At 52.2% G+C, this 19,040-nt stretch overlaps 1 protein-coding gene across 4 annotated transcripts in view; it reads left to right on the plus strand.

The window, feature by feature from the left end:
- Positions 1-14,135, plus strand: part of ARMC9 (armadillo repeat containing 9) — a 155,966-nt gene extending 141,831 nt beyond the window's left edge. The window contains exons 23-25 of one of the 4 annotated variants that reach the window (XM_057551074.1): positions 3,706-3,835; positions 11,560-11,732; positions 12,892-14,135. In XM_057551074.1, the coding sequence (XP_057407057.1) occupies positions 3,706-3,835; positions 11,560-11,732; positions 12,892-13,022 (434 nt within the window). In that variant the 3' untranslated portion in view covers positions 13,023-14,135. Of the gene's footprint in view, positions 1-3,705; positions 3,836-11,559; positions 11,733-12,891 lie in introns of those variants that run through there. The other 3 variants (XM_057551075.1, XM_007184710.3, XM_007184712.3) reach the window with 3 other exon arrangements.
- Positions 14,136-19,040: the final 4,905 nt, after the last annotated feature.

Here is a 19,040-nt window from a genome sequence, read left to right on the forward strand (position 1 = left end):
TCGCCTGGCCACTCCCCATAGGTCCCCTCACACGTGACTTGCTACTGAGTCTGGCTGCACTCACGCTGGGAATTAACACCTCGAGACCCGTGGGAACCCAGCACCACAGCCCACACGTCGGGTTTGTTCAGGACACCCCTTCACACCTGTGCATTCAGTCAACACTGAAGGCAGGACTCATGATGAGGAACCTGTGGGATCCTCAAACGTCTTGATCGGTTGAATGCGGGCCCAGAACGTACATTATTTTTAAGCAAAGGACTCAGCCCCACAGAGCCAAAAGGAAATAGTTCCCAAGAAAAATAAGCCAAGAATGTGACTTAGAATGTTGCATGATATTGGCCTGAGGCAAGTTATTCTCATTTCCCCATCAACCAAACCTGGGGTATCAAAATCACATGCCTTGTCAGTGGACCGTGGACGGACAATGCCAGCCCTGTTTGAAATGGATTAACAGGTAGGAAAACAGTGGTTGTCCCAGGAAGCCTCAGGTGCACGCACGCGCTGCCCTTCTCCTCCCAGATCCCAGCTCTTTCAGTGGAGCTGTTTCTTTTGGGGGTGGGGGGGTGCCACAGGGGGTGCTCTGAAAGTCTGCAGTGTGGCCTAAGCAGAGGGAATAGGCAAGGAGGGAGGAGTGGCCGCTGCTTGGTGACTGAACCGAGAAGACCTCAGAGGGTCTCTGGAGAGCCCAGCTTGGCGCCTCCTCCCTCCTGCCAGAGGGCTTTGCCAGCTGTCTCCCACCACCAGCGGCCGGGGAAAGCTCCTGATCCTGGAGGGCTGCCTACCCCTGGGCACCATCTTGCAACACCATTAACTCTCATGGGATTTTCCGTGTGTAGCTCAGCACTCACGTGTGGTTCCGCTCAACTATTATTTCACACACCCAAATCTGGCCCCCTGGGCTTTACGAAACCGTTAAGTCTCCTACATAGGAACGAGTTCCGTTCTGAGATCACGTTCGTAAGTCCAATTTGTTCGTAAATCCAACGAAGCTAGCCTAGGTACCCAACTAACTAATATACTAATAACTAATATAACTAATTATCACTAATATAATCAGCTACATAGTACTGTACTGTAATAGGTTTATAATACTTTTCGCACAAATAATACATAAAAAACAAGCACAAAAAATAAAGAAAACATCTTTAATCTTACAGTACGGTATCTTGAAAAGTACAGTAGTACAGTACAACAGCTGGCATCCAGGGGCTGGCATCGAGTGAACAGGCAAGAAGGGTTACTGACTGGAGGAGGGAGAGGAGGTGGGAGATGGTAGAGCTGAAGGGTCGTCAGCAATAGGAGACGGAGGGCAAGGTGCAATTTCACTCATGCCTGACGTTGATGGCACAGGTTCTGGTTCCTTGCTGGATTCAATTCTGTCTACCCTCTTGAAAAAACGATCCAGTGACATCTGGGTAGTAGCTCTTTTTTCTCATCATAGATGACCCGGTAGCACCGGATTGCATTCTGAATGGCTGCTGCAACCATTTGTAGAGGATGCACGCACATGGCAATGTACGCCAGAGACGTGAACTAACTTATGTGATTGGACATGCAAATGCACGTTCACATCTTTGAAAGTTCACAACTTGAAGGTTCGTATGTAGGGGACTTACTGTAAGCCCATTGAGCAGAGAGCACAGACAAGCAGGCCAGTTGTCCACTGAAGAGCAGATCAGAGAAGGCTGAAATTCTAGTCCCACTTCTGGGTGGAGACTGTCCAATGTGGACTGTAAATAAAGCCACCCATTGGGTTCCATACCAGAAACAGAGTCCTTGTTTGGGCCAAAAGACAGTTATCTGGAAGTCAAAGCTGTGCCCCCTTGCTATGGATTTGAGGAAACCTGCAGGGAAGATTTTTTTTTTAATTGAAGTATAGTTGATTTACAATGTTGTATTAATTTCTGCTCTACAGCAAAGTGATTTAGTTACACACACACACATATATATATATATATATATATATACATTCTTTTTTATATTCTTTTCCGTTATGGTTTATCACAGGATATTGAATATAGTCCCCTGTGCTATACAATAGGACCTTGTTTACCCATTCTATATATACTAGTTTGCACCTGCTAACCCCAAACTCCCAATCCATCCCTCCCCCACCCCCCTCCCCCTTGGCAACCACAAGTCTGTTCTCTATGTCTGTGAGTCTGTTTCTGTTTCATAGATAAGTTCATTTGTGTCATATTTTAGATTCCACATATAAGTGAGTATGTGTTTTTGTACCATATAAGTATGGTATTTGTCTTTCTCTTTCTGACTTACTTCACCGGGTATGATAATCTCTAGGTCCATCCATGCTGTTGCAAATGGCATTATCTCATTCTTTTTTAAGGCTGAGTTGTATTCCATGGTTTATATGTACCACATCTTCTTTATCCATTCATCTGTCAGTGGACATTTAGGTTGTTTCCGTGTCTTGGCTATTGTAAATAATGCTGCTATGAACATAGGGGTGCATGTATCTTTTTGAATTATAGTTTTGTCTGGATATATGCCCAGGAGTGGAATTGCTAGATCATATGGCAACTCTATTTTTAGTTTTTTTGAGGAAACTCCATTCTTTTTTCCATAGTGGCTGCACCAACTTACATTCCCACCAACGGTGTTGGAGGATTGCCTTTTCTCCACACCCTCTCCAGCATTTGTTAGAGACTTTTTAATGATGGCCATTCTGACCGGTGTGAAGTGGTATATCATTGTAGTTTTAATTTGCATTTGTCTAATAATTAGCGATGTTTAGCATCTTTTCATGTGTCTGTTGGCCATCTGTACGTCTTCTTTGGAGACATGTCTGTTTAGGTAGAGAAGATTCTTTATATTTAAGATAAAGCAGAGGCCACATTGCAAAGGTGCTAGAGAGACTTTTTTTTTTTTTTAATGAAAGAGCTGAAAGGAGCTTGGATTAAGGAAGCAGTGAATCCAGACTGTGTCACAGTGTTGCTCTGATGGTGACATGGACCCCTTTGGCTGTAGGACAAGAAGAGGAGAAGCAGGGCTGGAGAAAGAGGGGTCCACGTCATTTGAAGTACAGAACAGGCCTGTCCCCAGACCCTTAGGAGGCATCTACGGCAGTGTCATCTGGGACTTCTCCCATCACTCCCTGTGATCTTGGGGTGACCTAGGTGGCCTTGTCCTTGCTAGGTGGTATTATGGAGGTTCCTGCCCCTGGGGGAAGACAGGGATTCAGGCCTGAAGGATCCTGGGGCAGCACAGGGCGAAGAGAGCCCCACCTCTGGGGTTGCCAGATTTGGCAATAAAAATACAGGACACCCAGGTGAACTTGAATTTCAAATAAACACGAAGAGTTTTTCAGTGTGCCTCTGGGCCGCTGTGCATCAGCGCCAAGCAGGGCCCCAGGAGACAATTCTGGCTTTTGTTGGCTTTTCCCTGAGAGGCAGTGGGAGTGTGGAAGGCAACAGGGCCGCTGGTCTGTCCTTCTCTGCGCTTCGTGTGTTCCAGCCAGAGCATGCCTGTTGCACCCTCAGGTTATAAGTACATCAAGTGGCCATCTTGGGAAAGGTCCCAAGCTGCACAAGTAAACAAGTCCCCATCCATAGGCGCCGGGGAGCCGTGAGGGACTGGCCCGGGGTGTGTGCTTTTCTCGACTTCAGGGCCCAGCCCAGTAAAGATCATCCTCAAAGAGCTTCCAGAGCAGAAGTCAACTGAGCTCTCTCTCCTCCTCCCCAGGTGCCATCGACGCCAAGTCGGGAGAGTGGTTGCCAGCAGGACGTCGGGGAGAGCCTCACCTGCCCCCAGCGGGGGGCCCGAGCCAGCCTAGGGAGGTGCCCTGTGCCCTGGACAGTGGCGAGACCAGCAGGTAGGGATGGGGAGGTGTCCTGGGAAGGCTCCTCTGAGGCCCAGCCTCTGACGATGGAAGCAAAGGAGCGTTTCGCTGCGGCCTGAAGTGCGGTTCTGAGATCCTCACAGGGGAGTGTGGTCACCACGCTTGATAACCTCAGAGCCCAAGGGGAGGGACCTGCCTCCTGAGAATTACCAGTTGTCAGACCGGAAGGAGAGAAAAATTTACAAACATGCCCAAGAGACTAGTTTTAAGAGCTGATAGGGAAACATGTTTGGGAGGGTTTGTGATTAGAAGTAATTTGAGGTTGGTGTCCTATCTTAGCAGTTTGCTTTGGAGGGTAGAAAGGTGAAGAATGAGATCAGTAAAATGGTTTGGCTCGGATGTCAGCTTCCTGAAACCGAAACTGGCCCTCCAAGAAGAAAATAAAAGTTATTTTCTCTCCCTCTGTACCAAACGAGCACAAACTGGCACTTGATGGGTTACTAGGGATTCTTTAGAATCTAGAAAGGACTGTTTTTCTTAATCTCTCACAGGCCCCTTCTTTCAGATCGGAGGAAGCCTGCTCAGGGGGAGGGGCCCGGCTCTGGACTCAGACCCAGCCTGTCTCCCAACCGCCGCCCACCACTTCCTCCTGGTCACAGAGTGCCCTGCCGGCTGAGCGTGTCACCATAGACAAGCCAAGCTCGTGCACTAAAACGCTGGGCTAGAGTCATGGTGAACATGAGTACGCCTGCAGTCTCCGAAGTAGTGGGATCCTGCCATGGTGACTGGTCAGGCCTCCCGTGCCCCACCTTCCCGTAGAACAGGGAAGGACTTCCCTTACTGTGTCTACAGGGTCACCCTAACCTCAGCTGTGGTCACGGCTGACTGGCCCAGATCAGCAGCTCCGGCAGCAGCGGGGCCTCGGGGAGCTGGGTGAAGCAGTGGGAGGGCCCGCATTCCAGGTCCCCGAGGCCTGAAGCCACCCACCCCCTGCAGAAGTGGCCGGGGAGTCAAGAGATGACCGGCAGAAGCCCTAGCAGAGCGGCACCCACTGGGGCAGGCAGTGACCCTGCACCTTTCTTTCCTGCTGTGTGGCGATGAGCCGGAAGGACTCTGGGACCTGCACTGGGGAGGGGGGCAGTCCTGGATGTCTCTACCGGGCCGAGGGCGTAAAAGATGGTGAGCCCGAGGCTCACTGTGTGGTCACGTGCTCCGTGACCGTCTCCCGCTCTCCTCAAAGACAGAGGCCACGAGCGGGGTGTTTGTGCCTGTGTTCCCACACCTGGCCCAGAGCAGGCGCTCAAAATAGGCGATGGATGGATCCTCAGGAGAAAGGGAGAGAGAGTGGCTCTCTGTCTGGCTTGACAACTCCTCTCTCTCGGTCTGTAGGGGGGAGGGCAGCCCCTGGCCCCGGAAGATGAGTTGGCTGGGTGGGCCCTCGCTTGCGGCAGAAGGAAGGCCCTGGAGCTCTGGGCGTGGGTCATTGGTAGACAGAATGATAGCCCTCGTTGCTTAGCCCCAACTTTGAGGTGGTGTAAAGATGATTGCAGCCCTGTGGCTTCCAGCAACTGGTCTTGCTGTGCAATTGCCTTCCTGGAAAAGCCAGGAGTAAAAATGTTCGGACCCCACCATCCCACACCTCCCCAAAGCCAAGTTCTCCTTTTCTTTTTTCTATCCGCTTAGCTTTGAGTAGCTGTTAACCAGGCTGTGAAAATGCTTTTTTTTTTAAAAAAAGCATTTATCCCAAGAAGAGCCAAGGCCCTCCCCCAGGAAATCTGTCGCTCCAGACCTGGAGGGGCTGACCTGCACCTTGGAACGTGCAGCGTTGCTTTCCAGCCGTCACCTCCGGGAAGGTGAGGGGCCGTGCTGCCCAGACCGTCACGTGGCCTTGCCGACCCGTCGGCCGCCAGCCGTCTGCGGAGGCCCCGCTCTGCGCAGCGCGGGCACACAGTCCTGCAGAGGAGCCCAGCCCGACGGGGAGGGCGTTTGCCCCGACGCTCCCTCTGGGTGGCCCGAGGGCAGTGGGCTCCTCCGGGTGGAGCTCTCACTGCCGCACAGACATCCACCAGTGCAGACCCAGATCGGAAGCAAGCAGGGTCAAAGCTCCTGTCCAGCCACATGTATTGTGGCTTTTAAAAAATAAGGAAGAAAGAGATTTTTACATATGTCCACATGTATGCTTTTCCCTCCTCACATTTGTCCCCAAAGGATATATGACAGCTCATGATGACACGTGCGGTGCCTCCAGCTAAAAGCAGAAACAGAGACACAGACGTAGAGAACAAACGTGTGGACACCAAGGGGGGAAAGGGGGTGGGTGGGATGAATTGGGAGATTGGGACTGACATATATACACTATTGATACTATGTATAAAATAGATAACTAATGAGAACCTACTAATGAGAGCTCAGAGAACTCTACTCCGTGCTCTGTGGTGACCTAAATGGGAAGGAAATCCAAAAAAGAGGGGATATATGTATACATATAGCTGATTGACTTTGCTGTACCGTAGAAACTAATACAACACTGTAAAGCAACTATATTCCAATAAAAATTAATAGAAAGAAAAAAAGAGAGAGAGAGGACGGGAGGGAGGGAAGAGAAGGGAAGGGAAGGGAAGGGGGAAGGGAGAAGGAAGAAAGGAAGAAAGAAAGAAGAAAAGGAAGGAAGGAAGGAAGGACGAAAGAAAGAAAGAAAGAGAAAGAAAGAAAGAAGAAAGAAAGAAAGAAAAAGAAAGAAAGAAAGAGAGAGAGGACGGGAGGGAGGGAGGGAGGGAAGAGAAGGGAAGGGAAGGGAAGGGGGAAGGGAGAAGGAAGGAAGGAAGGAAGAAAAGAAAAGGAAGGAAGGAGGAAGGAAAGAAAGAAAAAGAAAGAAAGAAAGAAAGAAAAGAACGGAAGGAAGGAAGGAAGGAAGAAAGGAAGAAAGAAAGAAACTACAGGCTAAGAACCAGGAGGCCAGGGAAGTCAGGGTAGCGTGGCTGCATATTTACACGTGCACACACGTACGCATGTGAAATTTGCCCTCATCTGGCGTGCTCTCTCTCCAGCCCCACCCCCCTCTGGGCTTGGTTGTAGCCCAGGTGAAATATCCACAGCAATGACCAAGAGCCAGTTATGAACCCTGACGAGCAGAGTCCAGTTAGGGAACCCCTGAGTGCTTTCATTCGTATCTTAATGCAGACGGTAGCTCCCTCTGGAAAACTGAAGGGACGCGGGATCCTCTGCCGTGGGAATCTCAGCTGTGGGATTATGACTCAGCAGCATTCCAAACACAAGTAAAGATTGAATATCTCCAGAAGCCTTTTATTGCTACTCCCTTCCAACACAATGTTCCTATTGATAAGCAGAGATGATATAAGCAGGCCAGGCTTCTCTAATAAGTAATCGCCTACCTTGCAGGCCACCTCCCAATTTACCAATATATTGAAGTTTACCTCTTACTAGGACCCAGCGCCATGTGTTCCTGTAGCAGATTACTTTTTTCTAAATCGTAGGTGACTGCCATCCATGTGCTTTTTCTGCTCTGCCCTCATCTGGCCCCATCTGCTGCCAGACCGTCACCCTTTCCTGGCTCTGGCTCCTAGCTGCCCAGACTGCTGAGCTCAACATTCTGGGGCATTAGGGGACTAGGGGCCACTCAGAGGCCAAGCTGACCCTTACCGACAGATGCCCATCCCCGCCTCCTACAGAGTCCTTTCCAGGGGGCCCTGATGCCATCATCCCTGCAGAGTTCAGTGACAGTGGCCAGCGCCCTCAGTCCACACCTCCGCTTCCTGCAGCCCCTCAGGTGGTTTGGGGAACCTCATGGGGTGGGGGGGTGCCTGCCAAGCCGAAGGGCGGCCCCCTGGTGTCTGCCAAGGGCCACTTTCTCCAATGCCAACGGGAAGAGCCAGCCGAGGGAGCCTCTGCCTGAGGGTGCCCGTTCCCCAGCAGCAACGCTGCCCTGGCCAAACAAAGGTCATGTCCCACGGCAGAGAGGAGGCTGCCTTTTAAGGTGTATTAGTCAGGATTCTCCAGAGTAATAGAACCAACAGGAAGTGTGTCTATACAGAGATTTCTTTTAAGGAATCGGCTCCCATAGTAACAGAGGCCTGGCAAGTCCAAAATCCAAAAGTGATCAGATGAGACCCATCCACATTCTGGAGGGCAGTCTGCTTTACCCAAAGGCCACCTATGAGGAGTTCCCTGGCGGTCCAGTGGTTAGGACTCCACATTCTCACTGCCAAGGGCCCAAGTTCAATCCGTGGTCGGGAAACTAAGATCCCACAAACCGCACAGCACGGCCAAAACAAAGAAAGAAAAAAAGTCCACCTATTGAAATGTTAATCTCATCCAAAAAACACTTGCACAGAAATATCCAGAACAATATTTGATCAGATACCTGGGTGCCCTGGGCCAGCAATGTTGACCCATAAAATTAACCTGCACATAAGGGTATTCATACGCGTTGCCAAATTGCTCTCCAAAAAGGATGGGACTCTTTCCTGGTTGCCCTGGGTTGGGAGGTTATAGATTCCCAGCCCTGCTGCCCAGACTTTTTTCTCCCTTCACTTCTTGCCAACTCACCTTGGCTGCCTCTGACCCTGCAACTTGACCTTGCTGCCCACTGGCTCTAAGGCCCCACGGGGTGAAGCGGGCCAGCCGTCCTGGGCCTGCACGTCTAGCTCCTCCAAATCTGGCCACCCTGTTCCATGACCGTGTGATGGGACATCCCCAGGTAACCCAGGGCTGACCCTCTGCCATTACCATTGCCGGGAATAGCTCCAGGGCTCACCTGAGTAGTTTTTACTAGTGTCTCTCAATTATTCCTTCTTAAAGTGTAATGGGGCTACATTTTAAAATGGTCAAGATTTTTATGTTATGTATATTTTACTGCAATAGCAATGATAAAAAATATCAAAATTAGGGAGTTCCCTGGTGGTCTAGTGGTTAGGATTCTGGGCTTTCACTGCCGTGGCCCGGATTCAATCCCTGGTCAGGGAACTGAGATCCCACAAGCCACAAGGCCAAAAAAAGAAAAATACATATATATATATATATATATATATATATATATATATATATATATATCAAAATTGGAATAGCAAAATAGGAGAAAAAATCATCTGAACTAAATAATATTAAAGGAAAACCACCTCACTAGCCCGTATAAAAAGCTTCTTTGTATGTGTAAGAAGTGTCAGCAATGCACTTTTCACACAATTGCAGTCAGACTTACATGCTACTCTGTATTGCTCTGTTTTCAGCCTTATTCCATTCTCTCTCATATGCCTGAGTAGCCCCCATCTTTATTATTTATAATGATTGTGTACTCTTTCATCTGATCTATATACCGGAATTTATGACGCCTTTGCCCTAAAGTTTTGCTTTTCTTTCATTCACTGGTAATGCACCTGGTGCTCAGAAACTGTGCTGGACACTGGGGATCAAAGGTCAACTAGACCAAATTGCTGCTCTTAGGGAGTTCACCTGGAGGGACAATATTATGAGTGACATAAAAATAAATATTGCTTTTTGAAGAAAAAAAATTAAACTTTAAAAAAAAAGTAATAGGGCTAAATCTCCTCTATCCTTTTCAACCTGGTATGAAAGATTTCTTGTCTAAAGTATGGGCGGTTTTTATGCCAGTCTCTTTTTTTTTGTTTTATTGGAATATAGTTGATTTACAACGTTGTGTTAGTTCCTGCCGTACAGCAAAGTGAATCAGTTATACGTATACATATATACACTCCTTTTTAGATTCTTTTCCCATGTAGGCCATTACAGAGTATTGAGTAGAGTCCCCTGTGCTCTACAGTAGGTCCTTATTAGTTATCTATTTTATATATAGTAGTGTATGCCAGTCTTTTTCTAAATTTGAATTTGGAGACTTTTCAGATATTTAAGTTTTATTTTTCTGATTATTAAAGTAATAGATTCTCAATGTAAAAAAAAAAAGGAGGCATATAGAAATGAATCCAAAAATTATGCAGTTTCCTCCCGAGTCTCACTCCCCAGAGCCGTAACCCCCATTTAGGGGGCACTTTACCACACCTGGGCCCGGAGCACAGCCACCCTATCTTCAGAGCCGTCCTACAGAAAACATTTTCCAGGCGAGGAAACTGAGGCTCCCAAAATGTCAGCAGACTTACTCACTCTCCGTCAGCGCTAGAGAGCAGCACAGCGGGACTGAGGGTCCAGGCCCTCCCAGTGAGCACCCCCTCTGGGCCCCCCACCCTCCTTCCCGGCCACTGGATCCTGCACTTCCCACAGTCCTCGGTTTCAACCCCCAGCACACACCACACACACACACACACACACACACACACACACACACACACACACTCCCCACTGCCCACTGGGCAGCCCTGCAGCCGGTCAGCATCTCCCTGTCCTGGGGGATGCAGTGGGGGGACCCCGTCACTCGCCAAGCTCACTGTACCTGCCGTGCACCTGCCGCTGTGTGCAGCCCGCAGGCTGAGACACCCACTTATTGAAGGGAAGCTGGAGTAGGAGCACCTGCTGCCTGCCGGGAGCGGAGCTGGCGCTGACATCAGCTCATTCAGTGGTGACAACAACCCTGGGTGACAGCCCAGGACTCCAGTCTTCAGAGTTATTGTCCGGAAAATGGGCGCATAGATAGCAAAGGCCCCAGAAGTCGAGGTGGGAGTAAGAGTTGAGCATGTATGTAGCTCAATGACAGCCAGAGAGCAAAGGGCTGGGCGGGGAAATCACATCGCCAACCCCAGCTGCGGGTGGCTGCAGGCGCTGGAGGAAAGCTGGCTCCTGTCTCTGTGAAGCTGGTCCATTGGGATGGGGTCCTGAGGGCGTCTGGAGGATGGCTGGCTATAAGATCCCACTGGGTTCAGATCTTGGCCTCACTAACTGCTTGTTATGTGTGTGACCTTGGGGAAGTTTACAAACTTAGAGCCTCAGTTTTAACATCTGAAAAATGGGGTAGTAATGCCTGCCTCACAGGATTGTTTGGGAGCTAAAAGTCACCTTCTCATTGAGGCCTTCTCGGGCTACCCCATCTAAAATCACTTTCCAATTGCTATGATAAATTAGCACACATTTAGTTACCTGAACAAACACAAATTTATTATCTTACAGTTCCCTAGGTTAGAAGTCCTACACGGGTCTCAGTGGGCTGGAATCAAGGTGTCCACTGGGCAGGTTACATTCCGGAGGCCTAGGGAAGAATCTCTTTTCTGTCTTTTCTGGCTTCTAGAGGCCTCATGCCCTCCTTGGCTCGTGGCCCCTTCCACCATCCTTCAAACCAGCAGCGTTGCATCTCTGTGCCTTTTTTCCGTGGCCATACCTGTTCCTCTGACTCTCTTCTTCTGCCTCTCTCCCACTCTTAAGGACCCTTGTGATTACCTTGGGCCCACCCCAGTGATCTAGGATAATCTCACATCTGAAGCCTTAATTCCCTTTTGTCATGTAAGGTTCCAGGGAGTAGGACATGGACCTAACTGGGGACCATTACTCTGCCAGCCACAGCTTTCCTGGCCATTCGATCTCACAATTTAATACTCTCCCAAGTTCCCTATACCCCTTCCTTGCTTCATTTCCTCCTTAGCATTGATTTCTCTTTCATCATCTCCCTCCTGCCCTAAAACGTGAGCTCCATGGGACAAGGATTTATGCCTCTGTGTGCCCTGCTCTCCCTCACCCCCGCCCCATGCCCAGGACAGTGCCTGCCTGGCATCTATTAGTGCTTGGAAAGGGTAGTCCTTCCTTCCTCCTGTGACTTCAGATTGCACATTTTGTTCCAGGGAGTTTACACCAGGCTTCGCCTACAAGCCCCGGGCCCCCTGCAGCCCGGAGATCCTGGACCTGAACCCACCCAAGGCCAAGGCATCGGTTCTGGCCCCTCATTTCTCCTCGTGTGGCCCCCAGCAGGCCAGCTGCCCCGGCTCCACGGCGTCCGCCACGAGGAGCCTGCAAAGTAAGTCAGCCTGCAGGGAAGGGCTCTGGCCTTCCGCATCGGACTCGTGCCCCTTCTGTGCCCACCGGGCCAAGGCCCACTTCCCCTCCGCGCAGGACCAGGGCCCTAGCCAGCCGCTTCCTCTGCCCCAGGGACCGGTTCTTCACTCATCTTTCTGTTTATGAAATTGCCCTTGGCCTCAGCGGCTCACACGCAAGCGGGCGGAATGATACCCTCCAGGCAGTGCCGTTCAGAGACAAGATCCCCCCGCGTGGGGCTCGCGGGTCAACCCCGAAATCCTAACCGGCCTTCTGGTGGGAAGCAGCCAGCAGCTGCTCAGGGTGGCCTTGAAATCAGACAGAAGCAGGTGCTTCCTCGCAGGCTGGGCGGAGGGGCCGCCCGAGGGACCGAGGGTGGGGAGGGTCCAAGGGCCCCCCTCTGTCCCTGGGGCCCCCCTCCCGCCCTTTTGCTAGCGGTAAAGACCGCTTCTCTGTCCCCTGCCCATCGGCTAGTTGACCACCCCCCCCAACCCCCCAACTGAGCCCGTAACTTTCTAAAGGGCTTTACTAAAAATAAGGAAAAACAAAAGAGAAACCGAACAAAAGAACGTCAAGCAGCACAAAATCAGTCACTCTCAGGATGTATGCAGGCCTGTGGCCGAGCCGCCCCTTCCCTTCCCGATGCGGCCCTGGGCGCTCTGGCCAACCGGGGAAACACACGCGGGGCCCCAGCCTGGCCTCCCCACCGCAGTGCTTCCGCACACAGGTCCGGAGGAAACGCCGGCGAGTACCGGGGGGGCGCGGCCAGGAGAGAGGCCGGCAGGCCGCCCATCCCTGCCCGGCCTCCGGGCTGCACCAGGCCGGGCGCCCCTGCTCTCATAACCACGGTGGCAGCACCGGGCCGCTGACGGGCTGCCCAGCGCACGGGGCGGGTAGCAGCAGATGCGCGTCCCTTGGCCTCAACAGACACAGGCGCGCGGCCAGCGAAGCTCACTGAGTCCCTCACCGGGCGGCCTGCTTCCTGTAAAGAAGGAGCGTGGCCTCCCGACTCAGGCCCTGGCCGCAGAGCAGGTGACCCGGGAGGGAAGGTTCTGGGCGCTCTGTTTGCACGGAGCCTGTTGAAAGGAGGGCTTGTATGGGACAGAGGGGGCTCTGTGCTGAGACCGGCCTGGTGCTGGCAGCTTGCCTGGATTTTCTTCTCCAGGCAGCCAGTCTTCCAGGAAGTGAGGATGAGTTCTTCCCCGGTGTCACCATCCCATTGCCCAGTGACCAGCCAGCTTCCTGCCCTCGGCCAGCCAGCAGCTGCAGGTGACAGATGTGGAGAGACAGTTGTCAGTGAGCCGCCAGGTGGCTTCAGGGGCTGAGGAGGACAGCCCTCCAGGCATCCAGGACCAGGCCCACCGCAGCCCATGCTCCAGGGTCCTGCCACCGCCCTTCCTGCCCGCCCTCCCCCTGGCACCCAGCTGGGGGGGCAGCAGAGCCAAATCCATGAGCCCGTCCATCTCGTCCATCTCTGGAGCTTCTGCAGAGGAGCCAGAGCCAGACAGCTCAGCCAGAGGCAGGACCTTGGCCTCGGTGGAAACTGGCCCCCCTCACCCAGACCAAGTATGAGGAAACAGAAGGGACTGAGAATAACAGAAACTCATTCTCAAGCCCGCTGCCTGAGCAGCAGACTTAGTATTTTCTTCCTCTTTTAAAATCTGGTAAGAATATGGTGTGCTCCCCTCTCTGGCTGGGAATATGGCTGTTCCAAAGCAGCCCTGTGCTTCTGCACATGTGTTTTAAGGACTCAGAGCGTTGACCAGTTTAAAGCCATTTCCCTCCCTCCATTAAGACCATAAGCACAAATAGTGCCACTGGCAGTGTGACTGTCCCCCGCAGGTGGAGGCCTGTGCTCGCCCCTTGCCCAGGGTGCCCTCGGGGCCCACGTCTGAGGACAGAGGAAGAAACTTCACTTCATTGCAGAGCCAGTAATGTTACTCAAGCTAGTCGCAGGGTCTGACCTCCTTAAAACAGAAATATTGAAATAAAATTATCAGTATTTAGATGGTACGTGTGTGTGTGTGTGTGTGTGAATAAAATCACATGCTGCCCCCAGGCAGTCCGTCTGCCCTGGCCATGCCCATTAGTGGAGACATCACTGTGGTCCCACTGGACGTAAATAAAGGATAAGCACTGCGTTTTTCAGTGGCCTTCTGACTCCTCAGGAGAGCGGGCAGAGAGGTAAACAGGAGAATGTTGGAGCAGGCAAGAGGCCAGGTTACTCCTGCGATGACTGTAAACACATCGTGGGCCAGGCCTGGGTTAATCTCGCAAGTTCTTGGCAGTGGTGCCAGGCTGGGCACATTAGAACTCTGTGGTCGTGTCACTGGCCCATCCTGATTCTCTGGAAATGCGTGAGCCCCTCTCTGTTCCTGGGGAAGAAGGCTGTGCGGAACACTGCCCTGACTTCTTGGGAATGTCAGCCTCCAGGCCCTCTGACCTCCTGGCTTGACCTCTGGAGGAATAAAGAGAAAACACAAACACTTCTCCCGGTGTTGTTGATACGGACAAACAGGAGAAGCAGAGACTGGGTCCCTGAAATGGAAGCACTCCGCAGTGAAACGTTGAAAAGGCAGAGAGTGTTTGCAGATGAACAGCAGAGGAGCATCATGGAAAAATATCTCCCATTCTCTCCAACACTGTCCACTCCCTTCAGATTCCTCAGATGCCACCAACTGGCACAGCCGTGCCCTGCCTTGGCGTGGGAGAAGCCCTGTCTCCAGAATCCAGAGGGAGTGGGCGACTCATCTGTTACCACCCATAGCCTCCCTGATGCAAGGGGGACTTCTCTTTCTCCCTCAAGCCTGCGGATGAGCTCAAGTGTGATTTGGAAATGTCTGGCCATTTGGGGTTGAAAAACAATGTGGGCAACTACACTGAGGTCACCAGGAGTGGTCTGGGCAGTTCCCTGGGGACTAAGTACGGCCTCGGCCTCTGGGAGAGCCCTCTTGCAGACACACACTTCCACATCCCAAGGCTGACGGCACAAAAGAGACTTTGTAAAATACCAATGACTTATGCGTAAATATTCTAGCTCTCTGCTGGCCTAATGGGAGGTGGATATGAACACTGTATACGGGGTGCGGGGGGGAATCAAATATACAAAACCGAAACCAGAACGTTTTCACGGGTCATCTGGAAACCGAATCCTGCAGCTCTGAGGATTTGCCCATGAAACCTACTCAGGGAAGACATGGAGAGGAGTCCATGGAACTTTGGAGAAATGGGCCTTCAGGAAGAGTCCTTCTCCCCTGAAAGCTGACCCCAGCTCTCTGGTTACTGGCCCCTTAATTTCTCCTGAGTAGGACTTGATCTCATTTGCTTCATTCACAACAAGTGTAAAAGTCCGGCAACAGCTTAAATTATGACCCTTGGTGGGAATATAATAGGCAGGTAGAGGTTTGAGATCTAGTCAGATACCAGGGCTCACGTGGTAGGCTGGAAAGGATTTGGCCCAAATCAAAGGAGCTAAAAAAAAGCACAAATAAATAAGATTAACACAAAAAATCCATGACAAAGTATCAAACTTTTAATAAAAACAGAATCTGGGGCTTCCCTGTTGGCGCAGTAGTTAAGAACCTATCTGCCAAGTTAAGGGACAGGGGTTCGAGCCCTGGTGCAGGAAGATCCTACATGCCGCGGAGCAACTAAGCCCGTGCGCCACAACTACTGAGCCTGCGCTCTAGAGCCCGCAAGCCACAACTACTGAGCCCACGTGCCATAACTACTGAAGCCTGCGTGCCTAGAGCCCGCGCACCGCAACGAGGGTAAGCCCCTGCTCACTGCAACTAGAGAAAGCCCGCGCACAGCACCAAAGAAGACCCAACACAGCCATAAATAAATAAATAAATAAAATTATTTTAAAAAAAAACCCAGGATCTGACCGCATGCTTCTGTGGCCCTACCTTGTTTGCAGAACCTTAATCCCAGCCCCGATTCTGATAAATCTTTATTTACAAAAATAGGCAGCCAGCCCACGAGCCATAGTTTGCTGAATTGCATTAAAATATCATGTATCTTGAATCTGGGGGCACCCCTTACATTTTGTGTGCGAGGTGAATGCCTCACTGGCCTCGCCCGGGATCTGGGGGGATCCTCCTGGGGCCTCCCAGGGTGCTCATAGTACAGCCTCGTGGCCGAGGGGCTGGGCCTGCCTGCCTGACCATCTTCAGCTCTCCAGACACTGTGAGGAGTTGTCCTAAGGAGGGATGCAGTTCACTTTTGCACATAACAAACTACCCCCAAAACTTACTGGCATAAAACAACCATTTATTAGCTTCACAACTGTGTGGATCAGCAATGGAGGCTGGGCCCAGATGGGCAGCTCTCTCGGGCTTGGATGGACCCAGCTGATCAGAGGGCAGTCAAGGAACCTCACTCATGTCTGGCAGTTGGCTGCGGGCTGGGTCCTGGGTTTATCCTCCAGCAAGTTAGCTCAGGCTCGTTCACATGGTGGTCTCAGGGCAACAACTGCAGTGAGAGAGATCAAGCCCACGTGCTGTTCAGGTTTCTACTTGCATCACGTTTGCTGCTCTCCCATTGGCCAACACAGGTTACATGGCCAAGGCCAAGTCTGTGCAAGAGGGACCGACAAGGACCCAGAAACAAACCCGACAGGTCTGCGACAATCTACCATAAGAGGGTGTTCAGAACTTACCTCACGCCTCAGAACCAAATCTTTCAGGATGGTTTTTCCACCATGGCGTAAACTTCCCATTTTAATTCAGTTCAACAAACGTATCCTGTGGGGCTGCTCTGCGCTGGGTTGTGGAGTGTTGTGATTTTGTTAAATTAACGTTGCTTAGGTGGAGCCCCGGTGAAGGGAAAGTGCAACAGAGAAGCTTAGTACTCAGTCCCGGGGGAGGTACACGGCCCTCCTGGGGTCGACGGGGGGGACACACGGGGAGGTCCTGGGCGGTGGGGGAGACTATACCGCACTAGGCCCTTGGGGAAGTCCTATCGGGAACTTACTCTTGCCTCTGAGCTGCAGGCTGTTCCTGGGCCGCGCACTGGCGAGAGGGTTGGGGTCAGTTCAAAGCCTCTGCGGCCTCACTTAGCCACACAGCAGACGCTGCAGCAGCGTCACAGAGTAGCTTGGCTAAACTCGCAGCAGGAGACAAGGTTCCACTGGCCTGTGAGTTGCTATCCATCTTCTAGGAAGAAGTCCTGGCCTTTGCAGACAGCCACAGCTCAGGGCAGGGCACCAGCACCGGACTGAAGTGATGGGCAGATTTCTAGGAGGAGGCTGTAGTATTTGGAGAAAGTCAGGCCTAGAGAGACCTACACAGAGTCATCTCTTTAAGGTGTCAGTTGAAGCCTGGGAATGGATGGGATCTCAGAAGAGGGAACTGGAGAAATAAGAAACCTAGGGCAGAACCAGGGGTGAGAGCAAGAAGAGGGGCTGGTGCAGAAGACGGTCTCCAGGGAGGAGCCAGGCTGGGAGCACCTGCTCCAGAGCCCGGGGAGGAAAGCAGTGCGTGGAGGGCGCTCACCATGGTCAGAGCCGGAGGAGGGTTGGGCTGCCTGAGGACACCTTCCAGAGAGCGGAGCTGGGCCAGAGGTCAGCCTGGCCCCGGGAAAAGCTGAGACGATGAGTTGGATGCTAGAGGCTTTGAGGTCAGTGGGGTCTCCTGGAGAAGGACGAGGGGCCAAAGTGATGGCATGAGCTCTAAGAGGGGCAGCTGGAGCAAAGGCCACGGAGCGGTGATCTTGAGGAGTGCTGGGAGCAGGGAGTCCACCAGGCCCTGGGCCAGGTCCCCCTGGGCAGGAGGCAGTGGTGTCCTGTAGTCAGCTTGTGCCCCCTTGCTAAATTTTCAGGATTTCTATGAGCTGGTGTTGAACATAGCCATTTTCAAAGCTTAAATTTTATAAACTTAAAATTAAATAATTTCTATTAAAAACAAAGGTAATAAATTCTCAAAACTCATCCCTTCCTAGTTTTGCTGTTTACATTGTCTACATCCTGGAGGATACATACACCTGTTGTATTTGTAGGAGGGAGGTACACTGTAACGCTGCCTACTATGCACCCCTTCACCAGTCTGTGTTCAGTGACATCACTTTGGTAGCTTGAAATTGGCTGGGATGGGGACACTTACACCACAGAAAGTGACAAACACTACAAACCAGGGCTCCCCCGGCCCCCCAGCAGCAGAGCTGGTTGTTAAGGCGTGTGCAAGGTGCAGCCTGGGGCAGAAGGTTGGGTGGATCAGGGGCAAGTTGGAAGGAGCAGGGCAGTGTGTGCCCCCTAGAATGGCAAGCCCAAAGGGTAGCACGTGTGGGGGACAGGCGGTAGCTACATCACTTTGCTTCCAGGCCTTCGCCCTGCAGGAGCTGACGTGGAGCCTTTCTCCCGGGTCACGTGATAACTGAGGGTGACATCTGGTGACCCTGGGTGCCCTTGAACACCTTCCCTCTTGACACACTGCTGCTGATTGCACTTGCGTTATCTCTGTGCCACCTAGAAACACACCCGCCATGTGTGCTTAAGGGTAGGGCACTGCTGCTGCCTGCCAGTCACGGGGGCGGGCCACCCGCCCAGAGAGTCAGGAGGGCTCCCCAGATACACTCCTAGGGCTTTGTGTTCTGATTCTGAAACACCCAGGTGGGAGCGCTGACAGGGCTGAGGGGGAGATAAGTGTGGATGCCCTCCTCACGTCAGCGGGTTCCCGGGCAGCACTCAGGCCAGGCTTGAACCCAGGCAACAGCATCTTCAAGGGAGAAGCCAGGCTGAGGGTCCCAGTGACTTACAAGTGCAGAGGGGCAGGGTCTGGGCCTGGTACCGGGGACCTGGCTGCACCGGCAGAAGGCAGGCATAGAGCCTGGATAAATTGCCTGAGCCAGAAGCAAGAAGACTGCGGGCGGAAGTGGCTGGGACGTGAACTGGGGGACACTAACACCAGGCCAAAGCCCAGTCTTCCAGGGCCCCCCCCTGGGAAGCAGCGTGACTGGAGGTCTTGGGGCCTCCTGGGCACCCCGTGACCCCGGGGTTTGAGGGTGGATTAATGTTTTGGTGTGGGGTTCCCAGCTGGGCCATCTTCAGGGGGACCGAGTTTCTGAGCCCAAAGCCCCACAGATGAGGCCCCAGTTGCCCAGGGAAGAGGGGCCCAGAGACGGGGGGAGCGTTGGGCGTGGGCTCCCGGGCAGGGATACAGTGACCAGGACTTTCCATCCACAAAGGGCATGGAGTAGGGGGCAAGTGGAAAAACACAAAAATCCGGCAAAAGAGAAGGATTTCTGAGCTTTTGGGGCCCCCGGGGGGGACACATGGAAATGGGGAGGTGGGAAC

The sequence above is a fragment of the Balaenoptera acutorostrata genome, chromosome 8 (genome assembly GCF_949987535.1).
Source record: "Balaenoptera acutorostrata chromosome 8, mBalAcu1.1, whole genome shotgun sequence".
Lineage (NCBI taxonomy): Eukaryota > Metazoa > Chordata > Mammalia > Artiodactyla > Balaenopteridae > Balaenoptera > Balaenoptera acutorostrata.